This window comes from Chelonus insularis, unplaced genomic scaffold (assembly GCF_013357705.1).
Source record: "Chelonus insularis isolate UGA/USDA-ARS -01 unplaced genomic scaffold, ASM1335770v1 contig_144_pilon, whole genome shotgun sequence".
NCBI lineage: Eukaryota > Metazoa > Arthropoda > Insecta > Hymenoptera > Braconidae > Chelonus > Chelonus insularis.
Genome location: NW_023276385.1, coordinates 250609 through 266526, shown reverse-complemented (window position 1 = coordinate 266526; position 15918 = coordinate 250609). Strand labels below are relative to the sequence as shown.

At 28.0% G+C, this 15918-nt stretch overlaps 6 protein-coding genes across 7 annotated transcripts; 3 read left to right on the top strand and 3 right to left on the bottom strand.

The window, feature by feature from the left end:
- Nucleotides 1-249: 249 nt before the first annotated feature.
- LOC118075002 (ubiquitin-conjugating enzyme E2 S) lies at nucleotides 250-1782 on the bottom strand. The gene is made up of 5 exons (XM_035096582.1): nucleotides 1503-1782; nucleotides 1192-1339; nucleotides 786-976; nucleotides 568-696; nucleotides 250-489 (listed from the first exon to the last, which is right to left on the bottom strand). Exons 1-5 carry the CDS (start codon nucleotides 1509-1511, stop codon nucleotides 337-339), a joined length of 630 nt encoding a protein of 209 aa, XP_034952473.1. The 5' UTR covers nucleotides 1512-1782; the 3' UTR covers nucleotides 250-336.
- Arl6IP1 (ADP-ribosylation factor-like 6 interacting protein 1) lies at nucleotides 1746-3327 on the top strand. The gene is made up of 5 exons (XM_035096583.1): nucleotides 1746-2027; nucleotides 2116-2249; nucleotides 2384-2621; nucleotides 2696-2780; nucleotides 2861-3327. Exons 1-5 carry the CDS (start codon nucleotides 2010-2012, stop codon nucleotides 2959-2961), a joined length of 576 nt encoding a protein of 191 aa, XP_034952474.1. The 5' UTR covers nucleotides 1746-2009; the 3' UTR covers nucleotides 2962-3327.
- A 403-nt stretch (nucleotides 3328-3730) lies between these two features.
- LOC118075000 (uncharacterized) lies at nucleotides 3731-5240 on the bottom strand. The gene is made up of 5 exons (XM_035096579.1): nucleotides 4988-5240; nucleotides 4674-4844; nucleotides 4348-4601; nucleotides 4084-4269; nucleotides 3731-4021 (listed from the first exon to the last, which is right to left on the bottom strand). Exons 1-5 carry the CDS (start codon nucleotides 5171-5173, stop codon nucleotides 3850-3852), a joined length of 969 nt encoding a protein of 322 aa, XP_034952470.1. The 5' UTR covers nucleotides 5174-5240; the 3' UTR covers nucleotides 3731-3849.
- Nucleotides 5241-5412: 172 nt separating this feature from the next.
- Nucleotides 5413-7797, top strand: LOC118075001 (mitochondrial inner membrane protease ATP23 homolog). Of its 2 annotated transcripts, XM_035096581.1 has the most exons (4): nucleotides 5413-5566; nucleotides 6709-6969; nucleotides 7051-7096; nucleotides 7228-7797. In XM_035096581.1, exons 2-4 carry the CDS (start codon nucleotides 6744-6746, stop codon nucleotides 7727-7729), a joined length of 774 nt encoding a protein of 257 aa, XP_034952472.1. In that variant the 5' UTR covers nucleotides 5413-5566; nucleotides 6709-6743; the 3' UTR covers nucleotides 7730-7797. The 2 variants fall into 2 exon arrangements, with proteins under 2 accessions (XP_034952472.1, XP_034952471.1); XM_035096580.1 differs by lacking the exon at nucleotides 5413-5566 and having other exon boundaries at nucleotides 6543-6969.
- A 137-nt stretch (nucleotides 7798-7934) lies between these two features.
- LOC118074999 (uncharacterized) lies at nucleotides 7935-12158 on the top strand. The gene is made up of 12 exons (XM_035096578.1): nucleotides 7935-8338; nucleotides 8443-8619; nucleotides 8729-9040; nucleotides 9145-9295; nucleotides 9394-9791; nucleotides 9863-9977; nucleotides 10063-10332; nucleotides 10505-10658; nucleotides 10791-10991; nucleotides 11089-11441; nucleotides 11520-11903; nucleotides 12124-12158. The coding sequence occupies exons 2-12, from the start codon at nucleotides 8588-8590 to the stop codon at nucleotides 12139-12141; spliced, it is 2388 nt and encodes a 795-aa protein (XP_034952469.1). The 5' UTR covers nucleotides 7935-8338; nucleotides 8443-8587; the 3' UTR covers nucleotides 12142-12158.
- A 116-nt stretch (nucleotides 12159-12274) lies between these two features.
- On the bottom strand, nucleotides 12275-13992 carry LOC118074995 (uncharacterized). Its single transcript, XM_035096573.1, has 3 exons — nucleotides 13854-13992; nucleotides 13341-13490; nucleotides 12275-13286 (listed from the first exon to the last, which is right to left on the bottom strand). The coding sequence occupies exons 1-3, from the start codon at nucleotides 13977-13979 to the stop codon at nucleotides 13206-13208; spliced, it is 357 nt and encodes a 118-aa protein (XP_034952464.1). The 5' UTR covers nucleotides 13980-13992; the 3' UTR covers nucleotides 12275-13205.
- Between the last annotated feature and the right edge of the window lie 1926 nt (nucleotides 13993-15918).

Genomic DNA, 15918 nt, shown 5'->3' with positions numbered 1-15918 from the left:
CAAATGAAACTACAATTTAAATTATTCTTGATCCGTAAATTTTGACAACATTAAATAAACCACAAAAGAAAACTTATGCCTAAAATTTATGTTCTCTTCATTAATACACCCAAATATTACTTATTCTATTTAAATTCGTATTTTTAAACATGTTGAAATCTAGATAATGTCAGTCATATGATGGATTTTTTTGGTTTTTTCTTGTTATTTTTCTCTATAAAGTTAAAGTATACAATAAAGATGAGATAATTCGACCACACCAAGCATTTTGTTTTTTAGTTAAAAGATCTCTGAAGGAATAGGGATGGGGAAAAGGTACAATAACTTATTATTTATTTATAATCGCTTGAGCGTTCTTTTTTTGTCTCTTAACATCTTCTTCTTTTCAGCTGTCATTTTTTTATCACTTGCATGCTTTTTCGGAAGAGGACCACCAACTTCGGAGGAGGTACAGCTTTCTAGTCCAGCTTTACTGCCTTTTCCACCTCCCTAATGTATAGAAAATAATAATTTATAATCAATAAATAGGTTGAAGTAATAGAAACATTGTTTTAGAATGTAACTTACCTGTGCATGGATTTCTGTCATCATTCTTGCTCGTGCAGAGTAATCATCATACTTCTCTAGGAGCATTTTTCCTGCCTCTTCATTCAAGGCAGACTCGGCATTAGGTACTATGAGTAGGCACTTCACAGTCTAGAAATATCAATTAAGTTTAGTAACTTAACGAAACATTTAAAAATAAAAAATAAATTTAATAGTTGTATGATTTATTTATAACTTACTAATAGTATGTGTTTGATTCCAAGATCAGACTTCCAATCTTTCTTCAAAGTATTAACACAAATCTCACCATTTTTAGCAACATTGGGATGGAAGATTTTAGTAAGGAAGAAAGCTTTTGGTGGTCCTTGGGGAAAATCCTTACCCAGAGCAAGCTTAACTCTGAAGTGACCGTCTGCGTAGGGAGTACCAGCTGTGAGTAAATATCAACATCATAAGTTTAAATTATTATCTTGTTTAAAATTTTTTTTACGAATGTGTACGTCACAATAAAACTTTGTGTAAGTTATAATTATGTTCAGTAAGAAACAATAAAACTAAAATGAACTGAAATCTAGACCACAAACCATAAAGGAAATAATATTAGGATAATTTTTTAAGAAAAAACTAGAAAACGTGAGTACATACCAGGGCCCTCGATGACAGCCTGAATGTCAGTGACATCTTCATCATTGATAATGACTCGAATTCCTTCAGGTGGATGACTAGCAAGCTCCGTCATCTCCTTAGCTACCCTACGTATGATTTGTGGTGATAAATTTTCAACATTTGATATCTGGAATTCAAATAAGTCAGTTACAAGACTTGAAAGATATTAGAAAAGTTTTCTCCCGCGAATTTCATGGTTCTGAACGCCAGCCAATTTGTCTGAGGTAAACAATCAACCATCATGACCACGAATCATCAAATTAAAGGCCAATACATGTCTAGAAACTTACCGAACTCATTGTTAGTGATTTTTCTTCACCCTTAGGTTAGTCTCCGATGTAAAAAGCCACCTTAGGATGTGTTTCTCAACAGTACGGAAACGATAAAAATCTTTAACGTCACAACATCGGCACGGCATCGCCCGCAATAACCAACATTTTGAACAGCTAACCAATCAACGTTATTTTACTTTATAATCTCAAACCCAGCGATCACTTCTCACCCTCTACTCACTGCTTTCTCTCCCACTACTGGATTTAACTTTCGTCTCACTTCTCTGCCTATCTTTCTCTCACAAAGTTCCTAAGTATCGACGTTTATTGCCCTTTTGGTACTTTTGGGTTTTGATTAATTGAAAAAATAACATTTATCGACGCCTGTTATTAACATGATCAAATTATTACACGATTTTACATTCTAGTAATTTACTATCTTACTTCATATAATTTTTATTCTGTTCTGAACAAAGAGAAGAGACGCCAAAGTTTTTTTAAGATTTGAAAATTAGACGTAACAACATGCTTGACTTTGAAAAGGTAATAATATTTTCATGGATTTTTATATTTTCAATAGTTTACTTTATGAAAATAGAGGTTAAGAAATTGTTATTATGATTCTATAAAGGAAAAATACATGAAGCAACTCAAAAAGAAAATGGAATGTTGGAGAGAAATTATTTTACCATTGAACTCGATACTTTTATGGGAAAAACCTTGGTATCCTGGTCTCATTTTTGGAAGTATATCAATTATATTTTTGTAAGTCTTTTATTATTTACGTTTTATATTGATTATTAAAGTAATTGCTGTCAAAGAAAAATACTGATAATGATCAATAAGTAGAACACAGACATACATTATACCAACTCTTAATTTCCATTGTTTACTCATAGATTAATTTGGTTGACGGAGCCGGCGTTTCTAACAATTATTTCAATATCACTACTGGTGTTGGCTTTAACAGACTATCTAGTTCCTATATTGATATCTACATTTATTCCATCAAATTCATGGAATGGTCAAAAAGAACGCAAGTTTGATGAAATTTGTCAAAAAGTCAGCGAAACTATTTTACAGATAAAGAGCATCTGGAAATCGATTCTCAGTGCACGCAATAATCGCCCTAATGTTGTTAGTATAATTTAAATAATATTTGTTAATTTGTGATATTAATTTTTATTAAGTTTGGTTATATTTATTTCCAGTATTACGGTTTAACTACTGTTTGTTTGAGTCTTCTAGCATGGTTAGGAAATATTGTTAATAATTTACTCCTTATTTATTTAATGCGTAAGTATTCTATTTATTTTATAAAATCGTTGTGAATATGATTCTATGCATTGATTTATTTTAATGTTTTTATTATCTAGTTATGGTGACTCTGTTATTGCCAGGACTTCGACACCAAGGACGAGCACAATCTGCCATAAAATGGGTGTACAATTGTTTAATTCATCACAAACAAGCGTAATAATATTTGCAAGTTTTCTAAAGAATTATTTTCTGTACGTACTTACAGTTATAATCATGATTTGAGATTTTAAGAGCTTTCATAAAGTTTGATTAATTAATTGTCACTTTTTAATGTGAATAACTACAAAAATTAAGTTAATCATTATTTTTTATTTAATTTTCTTGACCATGACAAATATTGTTTGTGGAGATAAGGTTATATTTTTTATTTTCTTTATGAAATTTGAAGATACATTTTAAATGAATGGATAAAAAAATGAACTTTATTTACAATTTTATTTTTTTATTTAACTATAACTTTATATCTTAATTTAATGATAAATAATCAATGTTATTTTAAAATATATTAAGATACGTTTTGAATGAATATTTTTAACGAAAGATTTGAGACATACTTGTATAAATCAAATAATTAAGATATAATTGTAAGCCATAATTTTCTAACAGACTGATAAATTTTTGCGTAGCAAGAAATTCATACTTCACCTTCTTAGTAGTAACAAGATATTATATCTATTCATCATTTAGTTTGTCGTAGTTAAACATGTAGAATTTTCAAATGGATGACAAAAATTTTTGGTTTTTCATTGAAAGTTTTTCTAAGCAGCTAAAATCATTTTATTGACTAACAATTATGAAGCCATTATAACATGTACGACCAAAAATTTTACATTAATTGAATATAAACAAACTTTTTGTCATTAATTTTGATATAATTTATTTATTGATATATTCTAGCTTAGCAAGATATATATTTGTATATTCTGTAGAAAATTATTAATATTGGATATATCGATGCAATAAATTCTTTCATTCATGACACAATTATCATGTCTTTTTATCAAAAATATAATATTTTCCATAAATAATAGTTATAATCACAGTATTAAGCATTCAACAAGTAAATTTCTTCATCTGAACTTACTTCTGAGTCTATCGCATATTCTATGATAGTTTTTCTATGTGAATTGAATGTTCGTTTATGTAAATTCAAATCAGACTTATTACTTGTATCACTTGACTCATTTTCATTTAATTCTTGAACTGGTTCGAGTACCCTATATTGCATTTTAATTATTACTTTTTATCATTAATAATAGAACAAGTATTTTTTTCTTACTTTAAAGGAGTTTTTGGTCGAATGAATTCAGAGCTTTTTGTTTGTTCATCTTGTTCAAGACTATTATTTACATTTTTCGGTGATAACAACTTATCAGAAACATTTGATCGTTTTGTCAAAATGTTTTCAGCACTAAATTGGCTTTTTAAATTTTTTAACTCAGATGCAAGCTGAGTGATTTCTGAACTATAATGAAGACAAATGATGAAAAGTTTTAATTTTCTTTTACAATAAAGAAAATAGATATGGTAATATATAACTTACTTTCTAGCATGAATGATCTCTTTATCAACGTCCTGTTGTTTTTTTAACACATTTATCATCTCCATAAGTTTATCAGCATCAGCTCGAGTGACAAAATAATTACTTAAAAAATCCTCGGTGGTTTCAACACTTCGAGAATTTGTAGAAAATATTCTTTGATGTTTCTTATTATTTTTATGAAGTGTATGCGAATCTGAAAGACTTTCTAATCTAGATGAAAAATTAGACCGAGGTCTTCCCAATAGATTCTTGAACTAAAATATGTAAAAATTTACCAATTTATGCTATTTTTTAAAATAAGTAGATTTGCACTATTATGTAATTACTTTATTGTCAACTTGATCACAAGAAATAGTCGTCATTTTTGTTCTATATGGACCTTTTTGATCATGTAATTCTTTTTTAAACAACAGCTCTTTTAAGTCTTCATTCTCTTTCCTCAATTTCATAATTGTGTTTGACGTTTTTTTGTACGCTAAATTTTGACTTTCCAGATGCTAAAAATTTTTGTTACTTATTTAATAATAATAGGAAAATACTAATGCTATGATAATCAAATTATTATGTAATTTAAATTTATAAATAAAATAATAATGAGTGAGCTACTGATTTTCATTTTTCAAATAATTCTAATTAATACCTTTTCAGAATTAATCAAAAAATAATTCATGTATTTATCTTTTTTCTTTAATTCATACTCAAGCCTACGAATTTTAACTTTAAGAAGATGATTTTCACCTAGAGTCATCGATAATTGTTTTTTTAAACTGATTATTTCTGTATGTAAATCGATTTTTGGAGCTCTTCCATATTTCATTTTCGACATAGTTCAATTTTGATTGTAATGTTACGATTGAATAGCAATTAATTTTCTTCATAATTTATTCGTTAATAAACAAAGAGTATAACTAAAAAAATTGATGACAAATCCATGAACAAACAATAATTTAGAATTAAAAAAATAATGATTTTAAAATGAAGGTTATCAACGCGAACTTTGAAAATTGACATACCGCGTCCAATTGTTTTTATGTAGTTGTAATCTCATCTCATCGATAATAAAGCAATAAAAGAAATAGTTTTTTCCATTGCAATTGTCAGAGAAAAGAGTGTTCCAAAAATTTAGTATGGGTTCTTATGGAGCCAGGTAGGAGTTCAACTCGGTTGGAGTGGCTTGGGGTAATCTTTAAACAGAACACAACATTGAACTTCTATGCAGGTCTATTATATTATATTTTCTCTGCAATTGTATATAAACACATGTATACTCGACTTCATTATGGCTGGGCTGTTTAGGGGATTATCACCTCAAATTTTTCTTCACAATATAAGATTTATTTATTGGTTTCTTTCATATAAAAAATAATTATAAATGATCTAAAGAATGGTATACAGAATTGTATACAAAATTTTGTAAAAAAAAAACGCAGTGATAAAATTAAAATACTGATTTTAGAATGAACGGCTGATAAAAATTGGGTCAGCCATGACAATTAGTGAAAAAATATTTTTTTTGTGTTTTTTATTAATTTCAATCGTTTCTAGAATCCGTCTCGCCTTTCGAGATTTGACCTTAATCGTTGAAAAGTACTTATTTTTCACAAAGTAATCTGTAGAGAAAAATTTTTCTTGAGTCAAAATTCAAGTATGTTCGGCTTCATTAATGCCTTCCCTATACCATAAGAGCAATTATTGCGCGTAATGATGTTTTTATATTTGGGTTTTCCATCTTGAATTTTTGAAGCTTATTAGGCGAGACTGAAAAAATCATGAAATTTAAAATTATATTGAAAGTATAATAGTTTAGGATATAAAATAATTTTTTTTTTTATCAAAAAGTAAAAAAGTCAGCCGCAATTAACAATCATCAACAAAAATTACTTAAGAAATTAATAAATTATAACTTTCTAGTGTTATGTTTGAACGGCCATCTTGATTCCGAGACGCAGAAAATAAATAATCAATTACCTTTTTTTTAAAAAATTGCTATTAATTGTTGTTATTCATGACAGAACTTTTTACCTTTTAAATGTTAAAAAAAATCCTTTCATATGCTAAAACATCATATTTTTAATATAATCTTAAAATTTATAGTTTTTTCAATTCACCCTGAACTTATGACATTCAAGATTGGAATCTCAATATAAATAAAAATTATTCCCGCGGTCGCCAATTGCTCGTCGGGTAAATACAAGCCAGGGATTAATAAAGCTGAGTGCACATGTACTTTATGATGGGAGTCATGGAAATTTTTTGAGTGTACATGCCTTTTGAATTTCAAAAGAACATAACCTCAAAGAAAACACAAAAGCCGGAAAAAATTAATTAATCTTTGAAATTGGTTAACTGTTTTTATTTTAGATAATTAAAAATATTGATTCAATAAGTATTTCAATATGTCTGATAATAAAGATAATAACAAACCATCAGAAGAAATTTTTAAACCACCTGTAAAAAAAACTATTCCTGATGATAGTGGTGCAATATATGGTTTAGATCTTTATCCAGATAGACGAAAAAATAAACAAACAACTTTTTCTAAGACTATTTTAATGCAAGAAGGTAAAGAGGATCTTAAAAAATTTAATTGTGAAAAAAAACTATACGATTGTATTAAAACACGTGAGTGAATAAATTATTTATGTTCTTATTGTTAAAAATTTTTTAGCACTGCAAAAAACTCATTTAATTTTTTGTTTATAGATCCATTAGTGAAATTGATGATGGGTGCATTAAAAAGTTCTGGATGGTAAGTATTTGGAAATTTAAAAATCTTTTACAGAATTATTTTATTGGTTTCTTAATTCATTATTATACAAGCCATGGCATGCTAATTATTTATTACTTCAATCAGTGTTAACTTTCAAATGGTTTTTACAGTTCAATGGATTTAAGAAGACATTTTTCATGTGAAGAATGTGATCCTTCGGTTACAGGAGGCTATGACCCCGAAATGAATCAAATAGTAATTTGTCAAAACTCATCAAAATCGAAAGGAATGATTGCAAGTGTATTAGTACATGAAATGATACATATGTTTGATTACTGTAAAAATAATTTAGATTTCAAGAATATTGATCACGTAGCATGTACTGAAATTCGTGCTGCTAATTTTACATACTGTAGTTTTCTCAGTGGATGGTTCGAAGGGGACGCATCACTTCGAGATTTTCGGAAAAAACATAGAGAATGTGTTAAAAGACGTGCAGCAATTTCGGTATTAGCTTCACGTAAAACAACTGAAGAGGAAGCTTTGGCTGCTGTAGAAAGAGTCTTTGATAAGTGTTATAACGATATGGAACCAATTGGTAGAAGAATAAAACGTCGGGAGGATATGGATGTAGCTTTAGCTGAAGCATCTTTTTATGGTTATGATACATAATCTTATTGATACAAATAGTAGATTGTATATACACATAAAATTATATAGTAAATCGACTTAATTTATAATTTTTGATTCTGTATTATTTACCACAGAATAATGTTTACACTGTTACTTGATTAAAAAATTATTGTAAGAAAAAAAAGATCAGTAATTAAATTTAAATTTTACGGGACGTAACATATAGTGCCATCTGTTAAAATTCAGAGAAGAAACTTCTATAAAATTAATAACGGTTATTCTTGAAAATTACGATTTGATTACAAACCGATTTTTGTTTGCTCTAAAAATCTTTATTTATATTAGTATTAATATTTAATTCTGTGAATAAATAATGGAATCAATAAAAAAAAATTTGCTATGTCCAGAAATATTTTTGCAAGTATGTGTAAGAATAACTAAAAGTAACTTTTCTTAAAGAAAGCTCCTATTCAATTGGTTATTTTTGAAAATTTTCTTTCGATAGATTGATGCTATTAAAGAAATAAACAATCGGCTAAGAAGTTTTTCCGGAGAACAATTAGGAAGCTACATTGAAAATTTACTTTATACCGGCATTGGAAAAATTATTTGTGATAGTTTATCAATTCATAACAAAGAATATTTTCTGTAATTATTTAAATGAATCTATTGTTTTCGCAGTAAACAAATGTACTTTAGTGAACTTCAATCTAATTTATTCGTATTTACATTGTTTTGAAATTGTTTTTTAGTGAAATATTAAACTTTCTCGAACACGTTTCAAAACATGAAATTTTTTTTACGGGTAGTTTAGCTGTTTTTGCCACAGCTAAAATTCTACAGCTTGCATTTTTTATCATTCTAAATTCAACCTCTGATTATAATCTTCTTAAATTTATGGCAGGCTTTATTGCAAGCTGTTCAGATCGGTATGTATTCTTATGCTCTTTTTGTCAGTAATAAATTGAGAAAATAAATTTACTAATTACTTAATACGACAACATTAACCGAAAATATAATGAATTTTTTTATTATTAGAGCAAGAATTATTCGCACTCCATTCATTATAAGCAGTTACATCGATCAATTATTATCTTTAATAAAAAATCTGAATATTAATTATACACAACATCCAGTCGAAATAATAAATGGTAGTCATCTTTTATCTGTTGTAATGCAGTATATAAATGATGATCGCATAACGAAATCACAACTTCATGATATACAAAAGTTATATGAAGATTGTTTGAAAGGTTTAAGTAAAATTATTTCTGAAAACGTTGGTGAAGATTTACTACCAATTTCCAAAGCTGTTTATTTTGCTTTAAGAATTTGTATAGAAGGGTTACGGTAAGTGTATCTGTTCCTATGCTCTATCTAAAATAGTTATTAAATATTGTTATAGTAATTTCCATAGTAATTATTTTCCTCATAAAATATTGTTGATTTTTCAGACTAAATGAAAGCTTTGATGAAAATTTTAGTTTTGATTCTGAAACACTAAATAGTCAAAATGTCGAAAAAACGAAAGGATCTAAGCTGTTACGCGAGATTATTCAATTCTCTTTTGACATAGTTATTGATGTCATTATTCCTAACTTTCAAGTATTTATTTCAACTCTTATTTTTCTTCGTTCTGACAGAAATAGAAATAATTTTTTTGACTTTAACAAAAGTATACTATTTATTTCATGGGATAACAGAAAATAGATGAATTTCAAGTAACGCTTTCTGCATTAAGCAAAAGCTTTGTCAAGTGTTTAACTTTATTATTTACATTGGAGCCTCTTGTTGATCTTAAAAAATTATCTTACCAGTTAATAATTGAAAAATATTTGAAATACTTTCTTCGGCAAATTCAAGATCCTGCACTGCCATCAGAAAACAAAAGTTATATTCGTGAGTTTATGGCTCACATAATATTAATTCAAGCAAAAAATTTTTTATCAGTAGATAAATGGAGTGATGGATCCACTGGTTTTCATTTATATATTAATGATGGACTTTCACTTCTTGCAACAAATTCCGTATCTACTTGTGATTCATCTAGCATGGATGCTCTTCTTTTATGCTTGTTTCTTCATTATATCTATAATTTGGAGTAAGTAAAATGAAAAACATCTTCTTAACAACAATTTCATTCATTTTTAATGTATTTGTTTATTTTTTCAGTGAAAATGTTAGAAGTAGTTTGCGTGAGATTCCACTAATAGAAAAAATAGTCAACTTTTCTCCAGATAATCCTCCTCAAATACTCATCATTCAAATAACATGGTTTTTTCTTTCAGTTAGTATTGAATTTTTTTTATTTTATTCATTTTCGTACATTATTAATTTACGATAATGTTTTCAATTCATTTTTGTATTTCTAGGTTTTGTTATTGGAATATGACACTATAAAATCGAACAAACATATAGATGATGCAATACATCAAATTATTTTGCTTTTGAATAAACTAGGAGTAGAATCTTGCTACGTTCATCATCCAATAATACTTATGAGTGTATTTCAAACTACTATATTTCCTAATGAAATTCGTTATCAAGTTGTTAAATTATCTCTGGAAGCCGAGCCACCTATTACTAACATTTATGAAACAGTGGGAGTAGAGAACAAGAATATTGTTGTTGCCTCATTAATGGTACGGCGTAACATAATCTTGATTATGATCACTCATGAACCTTATTTTTATTAATGTTTATAAAAATTAGTAGAATCAAAGAAACCTTTTCTCAATTATAGATAAATATATATTTTTTATTTATGATTGAAAGTCGACTGAAGCAATAAAAGTTTTTTCAATTTCTTTATAGAATTCTCTTCTATCAGGTAAAGGAAAAGTCGTGGAAAGGGCGTCTGAAGAACTTAATAAAATAATACTTGAACATAACTCAATTGATTTTTTCATCACAACGCTATTGTGGAAGGAACTTCCTCAATTATTATCTCACTATGAACAAGACTGTGGTAAATAATGAAATTTTTCCATTTATCATCATATTTTCAATCAGATATTTTATTTATTTTTTAATATGTGAGAAATTATTGTAGAACTCAATATTCATTTTTAATTCATGTGTTAATTAAATTGTTTTATAGAAGAAAATGTTGAAAAATATCTGAAATTATTATGTGAATCTTCCAATGACAAACTCACAAATAATATGGCAATTGAATGTTTTTCAAAATTATTGGAAACTTTAGAACGTGATGATATTAAAATCAACAAGTTCATTGAATGTTTCATAATTATTCTTATCTCAAAAATTCTTGCTCTTGATTCAGAAGCAAATGAAAAGTGTAAAGGAACATTTTTTATTATTCGATTTATTTTTATTGTCAAAAATTCCAATAATAAGATTTTTTTTATATGTTAACATATCATTTAACTTTCCAGTTGTTCTGTTACTCATTGAAAGTAAAAGTTTTATGCAAAATCTTTATAAAAAAACAAGTAATCAACATTATGATGAGATTTCTGTTGCAAGTTTTATCTGTTTGGCTTTAGTGATAAAAAATCAAATGAAATTTGCTATAACTAGTAAAACTATTTTTTCAATTGATGTAAACGATCTATTTGAAGCACTTTTGCGAAAATCATCAGTTAGTCTTGCTGCTTTAAAATTTTGGGACGCAGTTTGGAGTAGTAATATGACAGGCTGTCAGTCTATAAATATTAATATTGAAGAAAATGAAACAAAAACTATTTTACCAGCTATATACCGAGAAATGTTAGAACTTTTTGGAAGGGTAACAAAAATATTCCTTACATTTTTTTTTTGTTTAATATATTTACTGAATTAATGTTGCAAATTCATCATTTTCTAGATGTCACCATTTGAGTGGGAATTTATGTTCATTTCTTTAACAAACTTCTTCCATTTTTGTCGTAAAAATTGTTCTGAAGTATTAAGATGCTGTTGCGATTATCCTTGGACTATTAGAAGGATTAATTCAGTGATCAAATGCAAATACGATCAGCAAAAATTCTTCGAATTCGCAGAAACTTGGCTTCGAAATGCATTGTATTGTAATAGTGGATGCATAGAACAAGCTCTTTATGATAAACAAATACGCCAAGTTGGATATACCTCTATTAGAAATACTCCTTCATTATTTCAGACGACAGTACAAAGTTTGAATGAATATATTTATGATTTAATCAACACAAATACAATTGAGAAGGAAAATGTGGAAGGCTTAATTCAGATTGTAAGTATAGAACAGTGGCAATATAATTTTATCAGTTTTTAATTTTATTAATTGACTAATAACAATTGATTGAAATGTGTATAAGATGTTACAGCCATTGAAAACTTTCATTTATTATTAATAAATTGGCATTAATTATATTAATGATAATTTTAGTCTTAAGAATTAGGTATCATAATTTTTAGTTATGACTATCTTTTAATAATTGAATTTTTTTCAGATTTCGAGAATAATTTAAGATTTAGATAACAGTTTATTTATTGATAGCTGATTGTAAATTTTATGATTATCCATTATTACATTTGTTTCGTATTTAGTTAATTAATAGTTCATTAATAATTGATTATGATTATTTTGGTTGGTAAATTAATGAATAAAGATTAATTAATTGTAGAGGAAAAATAGTTTTGTTGATCTTATAAAATTTAATTGATAAATATTTATTATATATAAAAATTTCTACGTGTTGGAAATTGTGCATTATTATTCAACATCGCATGCCTGTGAATTTCTTCCGGATTATTGGATTATTCTTCAAATAGGATTAGTGCGTTTTATCTCGCGTTCTCTGCCTCGACGTATGCGAGCTACGGATTTCGCGAATGTAGACATATACATTTAGATAAATAGAGAAAGATGCGAGGACAAGATACAATAAGCCCTCGTATATTAACTAGAAGTGACAAACATTTTCTTCTTATTTAAATAACTCCGCCAATAGACGAACACTTCAAAAAGAGTTGATATTTTGGTTTAACTCCAAAGTGGAAAAAGATTTGAGTGAGTATTATTATTAATCCTTAATTTGGTCTTGCGTACAAAAAATTTTCACATTGTTAAAATGGTTTGCATTGTAACGTAAATTTATGTTAAAATTTTAGCAAAACAACAAGGACCATTTTGAACATTTGTGCATGAAATATTTGCTCTACTGTACAATAAACATTGATTCGAATAGTGCTATTCAATATTTCGTATGAAAAAATTTCATTAAAAAAATGAAATTATTAATAAAATCTTCACCTTTTTTATGCTCATGCAAAATGTATAAAAAAGACATTTAATTGCAAAAATAAGTAATATATGAATGTTTGGCAAATTAAGGATTAGAATTATTACCTTTATAACAACGTTATCCTTAACATTTGTGCGTTCATTAACAATAAGTAAAAAGTATGAAGAATGTGCTGGCTATGATTAATTGGACCCTGACATTGAATTTTATTTTTACAGGAATAGTCGTTCTTCTGTTCTGATGGACCTTTGATTTCTTGAGCGAAAGTTGTTTTTATTTTCTTCGGGCTACTTCTTTGGTCTTCCATTTCGTTGCATAAAGCAACCCTTAAAGGAGTTCAGCCTCACGTCTATTTCACCCTCTTCAAGCTACAAAAAAAGTCAATAAGTTCTTGATCATTGAAGAATAGTGCTCAATATTACCTGATCAAAGAGGTAGATTTCTTTATAACAAGAGGGCGACACACATTCCCGGATACATCGAGTCTTCGCTACACTGCTTCTTGGTTGGGATAACGTTTTGCAAGCACCACTTTCTTCACATGCTTGCTCAAATTCACGAAATAGCAGTTCCTAGACAATAATATCAACTTAATAATAGTTGATTATATCACTAGAATATACAAAGATAAGCAGAATTTATGTAAATCTTCACGACTACAGAAACAAGAAAACAAATATTTGTGAGAGTTGTTTTTATTTCAAGTATAAAGAAGCTTGACAACAATTGACTACAGTCTAATCATGATTGACCTCAATTAGTACAATATAACACTCTTCGACACTGTTAGTGTCTAATTTTTCAACCAGTTAATCTAAAAAGTCATCAAACTTCAAGTTAATGAACGTATTTAAACACTTGTACCGCCAAAACAATATGGCGAACTCCAGTGACAGGAAATATGTTGAAGAAGAACTTTAACTTTATTAACTCACATTTTTACTAGTTTCCTTGTATGGATATTCAGGGAAAGTAAAGGTCTTGGTTGAATAACCCGGATTTCCATGGAGAATCAACAGCACCAAGGAAAGACTCAGCGCGTGTGCCACCCTCGTCGCCATGTTGGACTATCAAGAAATCAATATTGCACTGTGTAACGCTCATGATCCACATCTCTACACTTTACCACGTAATTCAGGATTTATATTAAGATAAGGTACCGAAGATGAAGGTACTCAAGATTCCATGTTCGTAAAAATTTCTCTTGAAGGATTTTTTTCCAAAATTTGTAACAATAATGTTTATTTGTAACCAGGGCTCATTGATGAGTGATTTAGCATGATAATTGAGTTTACTCAACACAGCATAATGTAATCACGTGCCTGACGAAGAGTGGCCACGCAAATTGTTCGTGCGTCTGCATGAAATCTGATGCGTTTTCAGCAGTATGGTCTCTCTACTGTTGTTGTTGTTGTTGTTGTTGTTGTTGTTGCTGCTGTAGTTGGGGCGCTACAATTCTTGTTGATACAAATAACAGCACAGGGTGAATGTACGCCTGCATCAGTCGAGTATCTATTTGGTGACCAATACATGAAACCGAGTACAGGAACGTGAATTAGTAGCGTGCATACCACACTTCCAAGCACAACCAAGTTCCGGTGCTACGAAAATTACGGCTACGCATCATAAACAGAGAAGAAGAGAGAGTGAGAGAGAAATGTTCGGACGACAAATCGATACACGTCACCACCCTCACAACATACCTCTTGCAAAGATATTTACATAAAACCAACTGATGCGAATCCACTGGGACATTTATTGCTGCTAGTTTTGATTCAAGAGAATTTACATCATTCCCTCCAATCGCTAGAATCATCACTCATCATAAAGTCGCCACACATTTCCTGTATTCAGTTTATTATGCTTTACATATTATGAATTGATAAAACTGTCAATTTAACTGAATTAAATGCTGAAACTAAATTAATTTTTATTTTAAAAAACGTAAAAAAGATATCTTTTTAATTAAACTTGAATGAAAGCGGTTTACATATTTTATACAGACATTCAAAAAAATTGAAGCTGAAATTTTTTATTGAAAAAATAGAGTAAACTATTCAAAAAATTACATGTCCTAAATGTAAAAAATATATTATTTTTTGTGAATAAAAATTGCATTGAATGTTCCATTCAAGTCATCGTTAATACTAGTAAAATTAATATTGTTTCCATGCTTTTAGTTATAATATATGTATATTATTTCGATGTAAATTTTGCAAAATTTTCTGTTTATTCTGTTAGCTATTTCTAAATGTCTCTGAATTATGGATTAAAAGGTGAATAATTTGTTTATGTTCCAATGGTTTTATTGAATTTTATCAAAGTATTTTAGACAAATTTTCATAATTTTTCAAATTATTTAATGTTTCATACATTATAAAAATTTCTGGGTAATAAAAATCATTGTAATATTTTGGACCAATTAAGATATATCAGAAGAGATAAAAACCACTCAAGGAGACGCAAAAATTATTGTAAAAAGAATAAAATTAAATCAACTTGGAGTAATTTATATTTTATTCAGAACTATTTTTATATCAAGTTGTATAGTTTTTGCGACACTTGTGACTGTCCACAAATAAGAGTAGTTTTTACTTAGAAATTTTTGAGTAAATTGATGGTATGAAATGAAATTTTTTAAGTTGTTTATTTTTATAACTAAAAAATATAATTGAACAAATAAATATTTTCATTTTATATATTATATGGTATGAAATTAAAGGGTACATATTCACTAATGGTTAAAAGATTATTCTTACTCAAGAATAAATAGAAATCATTTTCGAACCCTTATTTATTTAAGTTGACCTCTTATTTACTTCACAGAAATCAGAATAGCTGCTTGTTGAGGGGATTATTAATCATTAATTTTTTTGTTTTTTTAATTCACTACTTTATTATTATTAAAGAAAGGAAATTTGAAGAGGATGTAGTTTATTTGATGAGGAGCGGATTGCGTAGAGATTTTTTTAAAAGAGGAGCAGACTTACGAACGATATG

What these genes read in the sequence shown, in the direction of transcription:
- LOC118075002 (XM_035096582.1), bottom strand. An exon ending in GAATCAAACACATACTATTA is followed by an intron (nt 697 to 785) that starts GTAAGTTATAAA and finishes TGATATTTCTAG; the next exon opens with ACTGTGAAGTGCCTACTCAT. An exon ending in TGACAGAAATCCATGCACAG is followed by an intron (nt 490 to 567) that starts GTAAGTTACATT and finishes TCTATACATTAG; the next exon opens with GGAGGTGGAAAAGGCAGTAA.
- Arl6IP1 (XM_035096583.1), top strand. An exon ending in GCAATAATCGCCCTAATGTT is followed by an intron (nt 2,622 to 2,695) that starts GTTAGTATAATT and finishes ATTTATTTCCAG; the next exon opens with TATTACGGTTTAACTACTGT. An exon ending in ACTCCTTATTTATTTAATGC is followed by an intron (nt 2,781 to 2,860) that starts GTAAGTATTCTA and finishes TTTATTATCTAG; the next exon opens with TTATGGTGACTCTGTTATTG.
- LOC118075000 (XM_035096579.1), bottom strand. Translation starts at nt 5,173, where the DNA reads ATGTCGAAAATGAAATATGGAAGAGCTCCAAAAATCGATTTACATACA. An exon ending in GTGATCAAGTTGACAATAAA is followed by an intron (nt 4,602 to 4,673) that starts GTAATTACATAA and finishes TACATATTTTAG; the next exon opens with TTCAAGAATCTATTGGGAAG. An exon ending in CGACCAAAAACTCCTTTAAA is followed by an intron (nt 4,022 to 4,083) that starts GTAAGAAAAAAA and finishes AATGCAATATAG; the next exon opens with GGTACTCGAACCAGTTCAAG.
- LOC118075001 (XM_035096581.1), top strand. Translation starts at nt 6,744, where the DNA reads ATGTCTGATAATAAAGATAATAACAAACCATCAGAAGAAATTTTTAAA. An exon ending in ATACGATTGTATTAAAACAC is followed by an intron (nt 6,970 to 7,050) that starts GTGAGTGAATAA and finishes TTTTGTTTATAG; the next exon opens with ATCCATTAGTGAAATTGATG. An exon ending in GCATTAAAAAGTTCTGGATG is followed by an intron (nt 7,097 to 7,227) that starts GTAAGTATTTGG and finishes TGGTTTTTACAG; the next exon opens with TTCAATGGATTTAAGAAGAC.
- LOC118074999 (XM_035096578.1), top strand. Translation starts at nt 8,588, where the DNA reads ATGGCAGGCTTTATTGCAAGCTGTTCAGATCG. An exon ending in TCATTATTCCTAACTTTCAA is followed by an intron (nt 9,296 to 9,393) that starts GTATTTATTTCA and finishes ATGGGATAACAG; the next exon opens with AAAATAGATGAATTTCAAGT. An exon ending in TGTTAGAACTTTTTGGAAGG is followed by an intron (nt 11,442 to 11,519) that starts GTAACAAAAATA and finishes ATCATTTTCTAG; the next exon opens with ATGTCACCATTTGAGTGGGA.
- LOC118074995 (XM_035096573.1), bottom strand. Translation starts at nt 13,979, where the DNA reads ATGGCGACGAGGGTGGCACACGCGCTGAGTCTTTCCTTGGTGCTGTTG. An exon ending in ACAAGGAAACTAGTAAAAAT is followed by an intron (nt 13,491 to 13,853) that starts GTGAGTTAATAA and finishes ATTATTGTCTAG; the next exon opens with GAACTGCTATTTCGTGAATT. An exon ending in AAATCTACCTCTTTGATCAG is followed by an intron (nt 13,287 to 13,340) that starts GTAATATTGAGC and finishes CTTTTTTTGTAG; the next exon opens with CTTGAAGAGGGTGAAATAGA.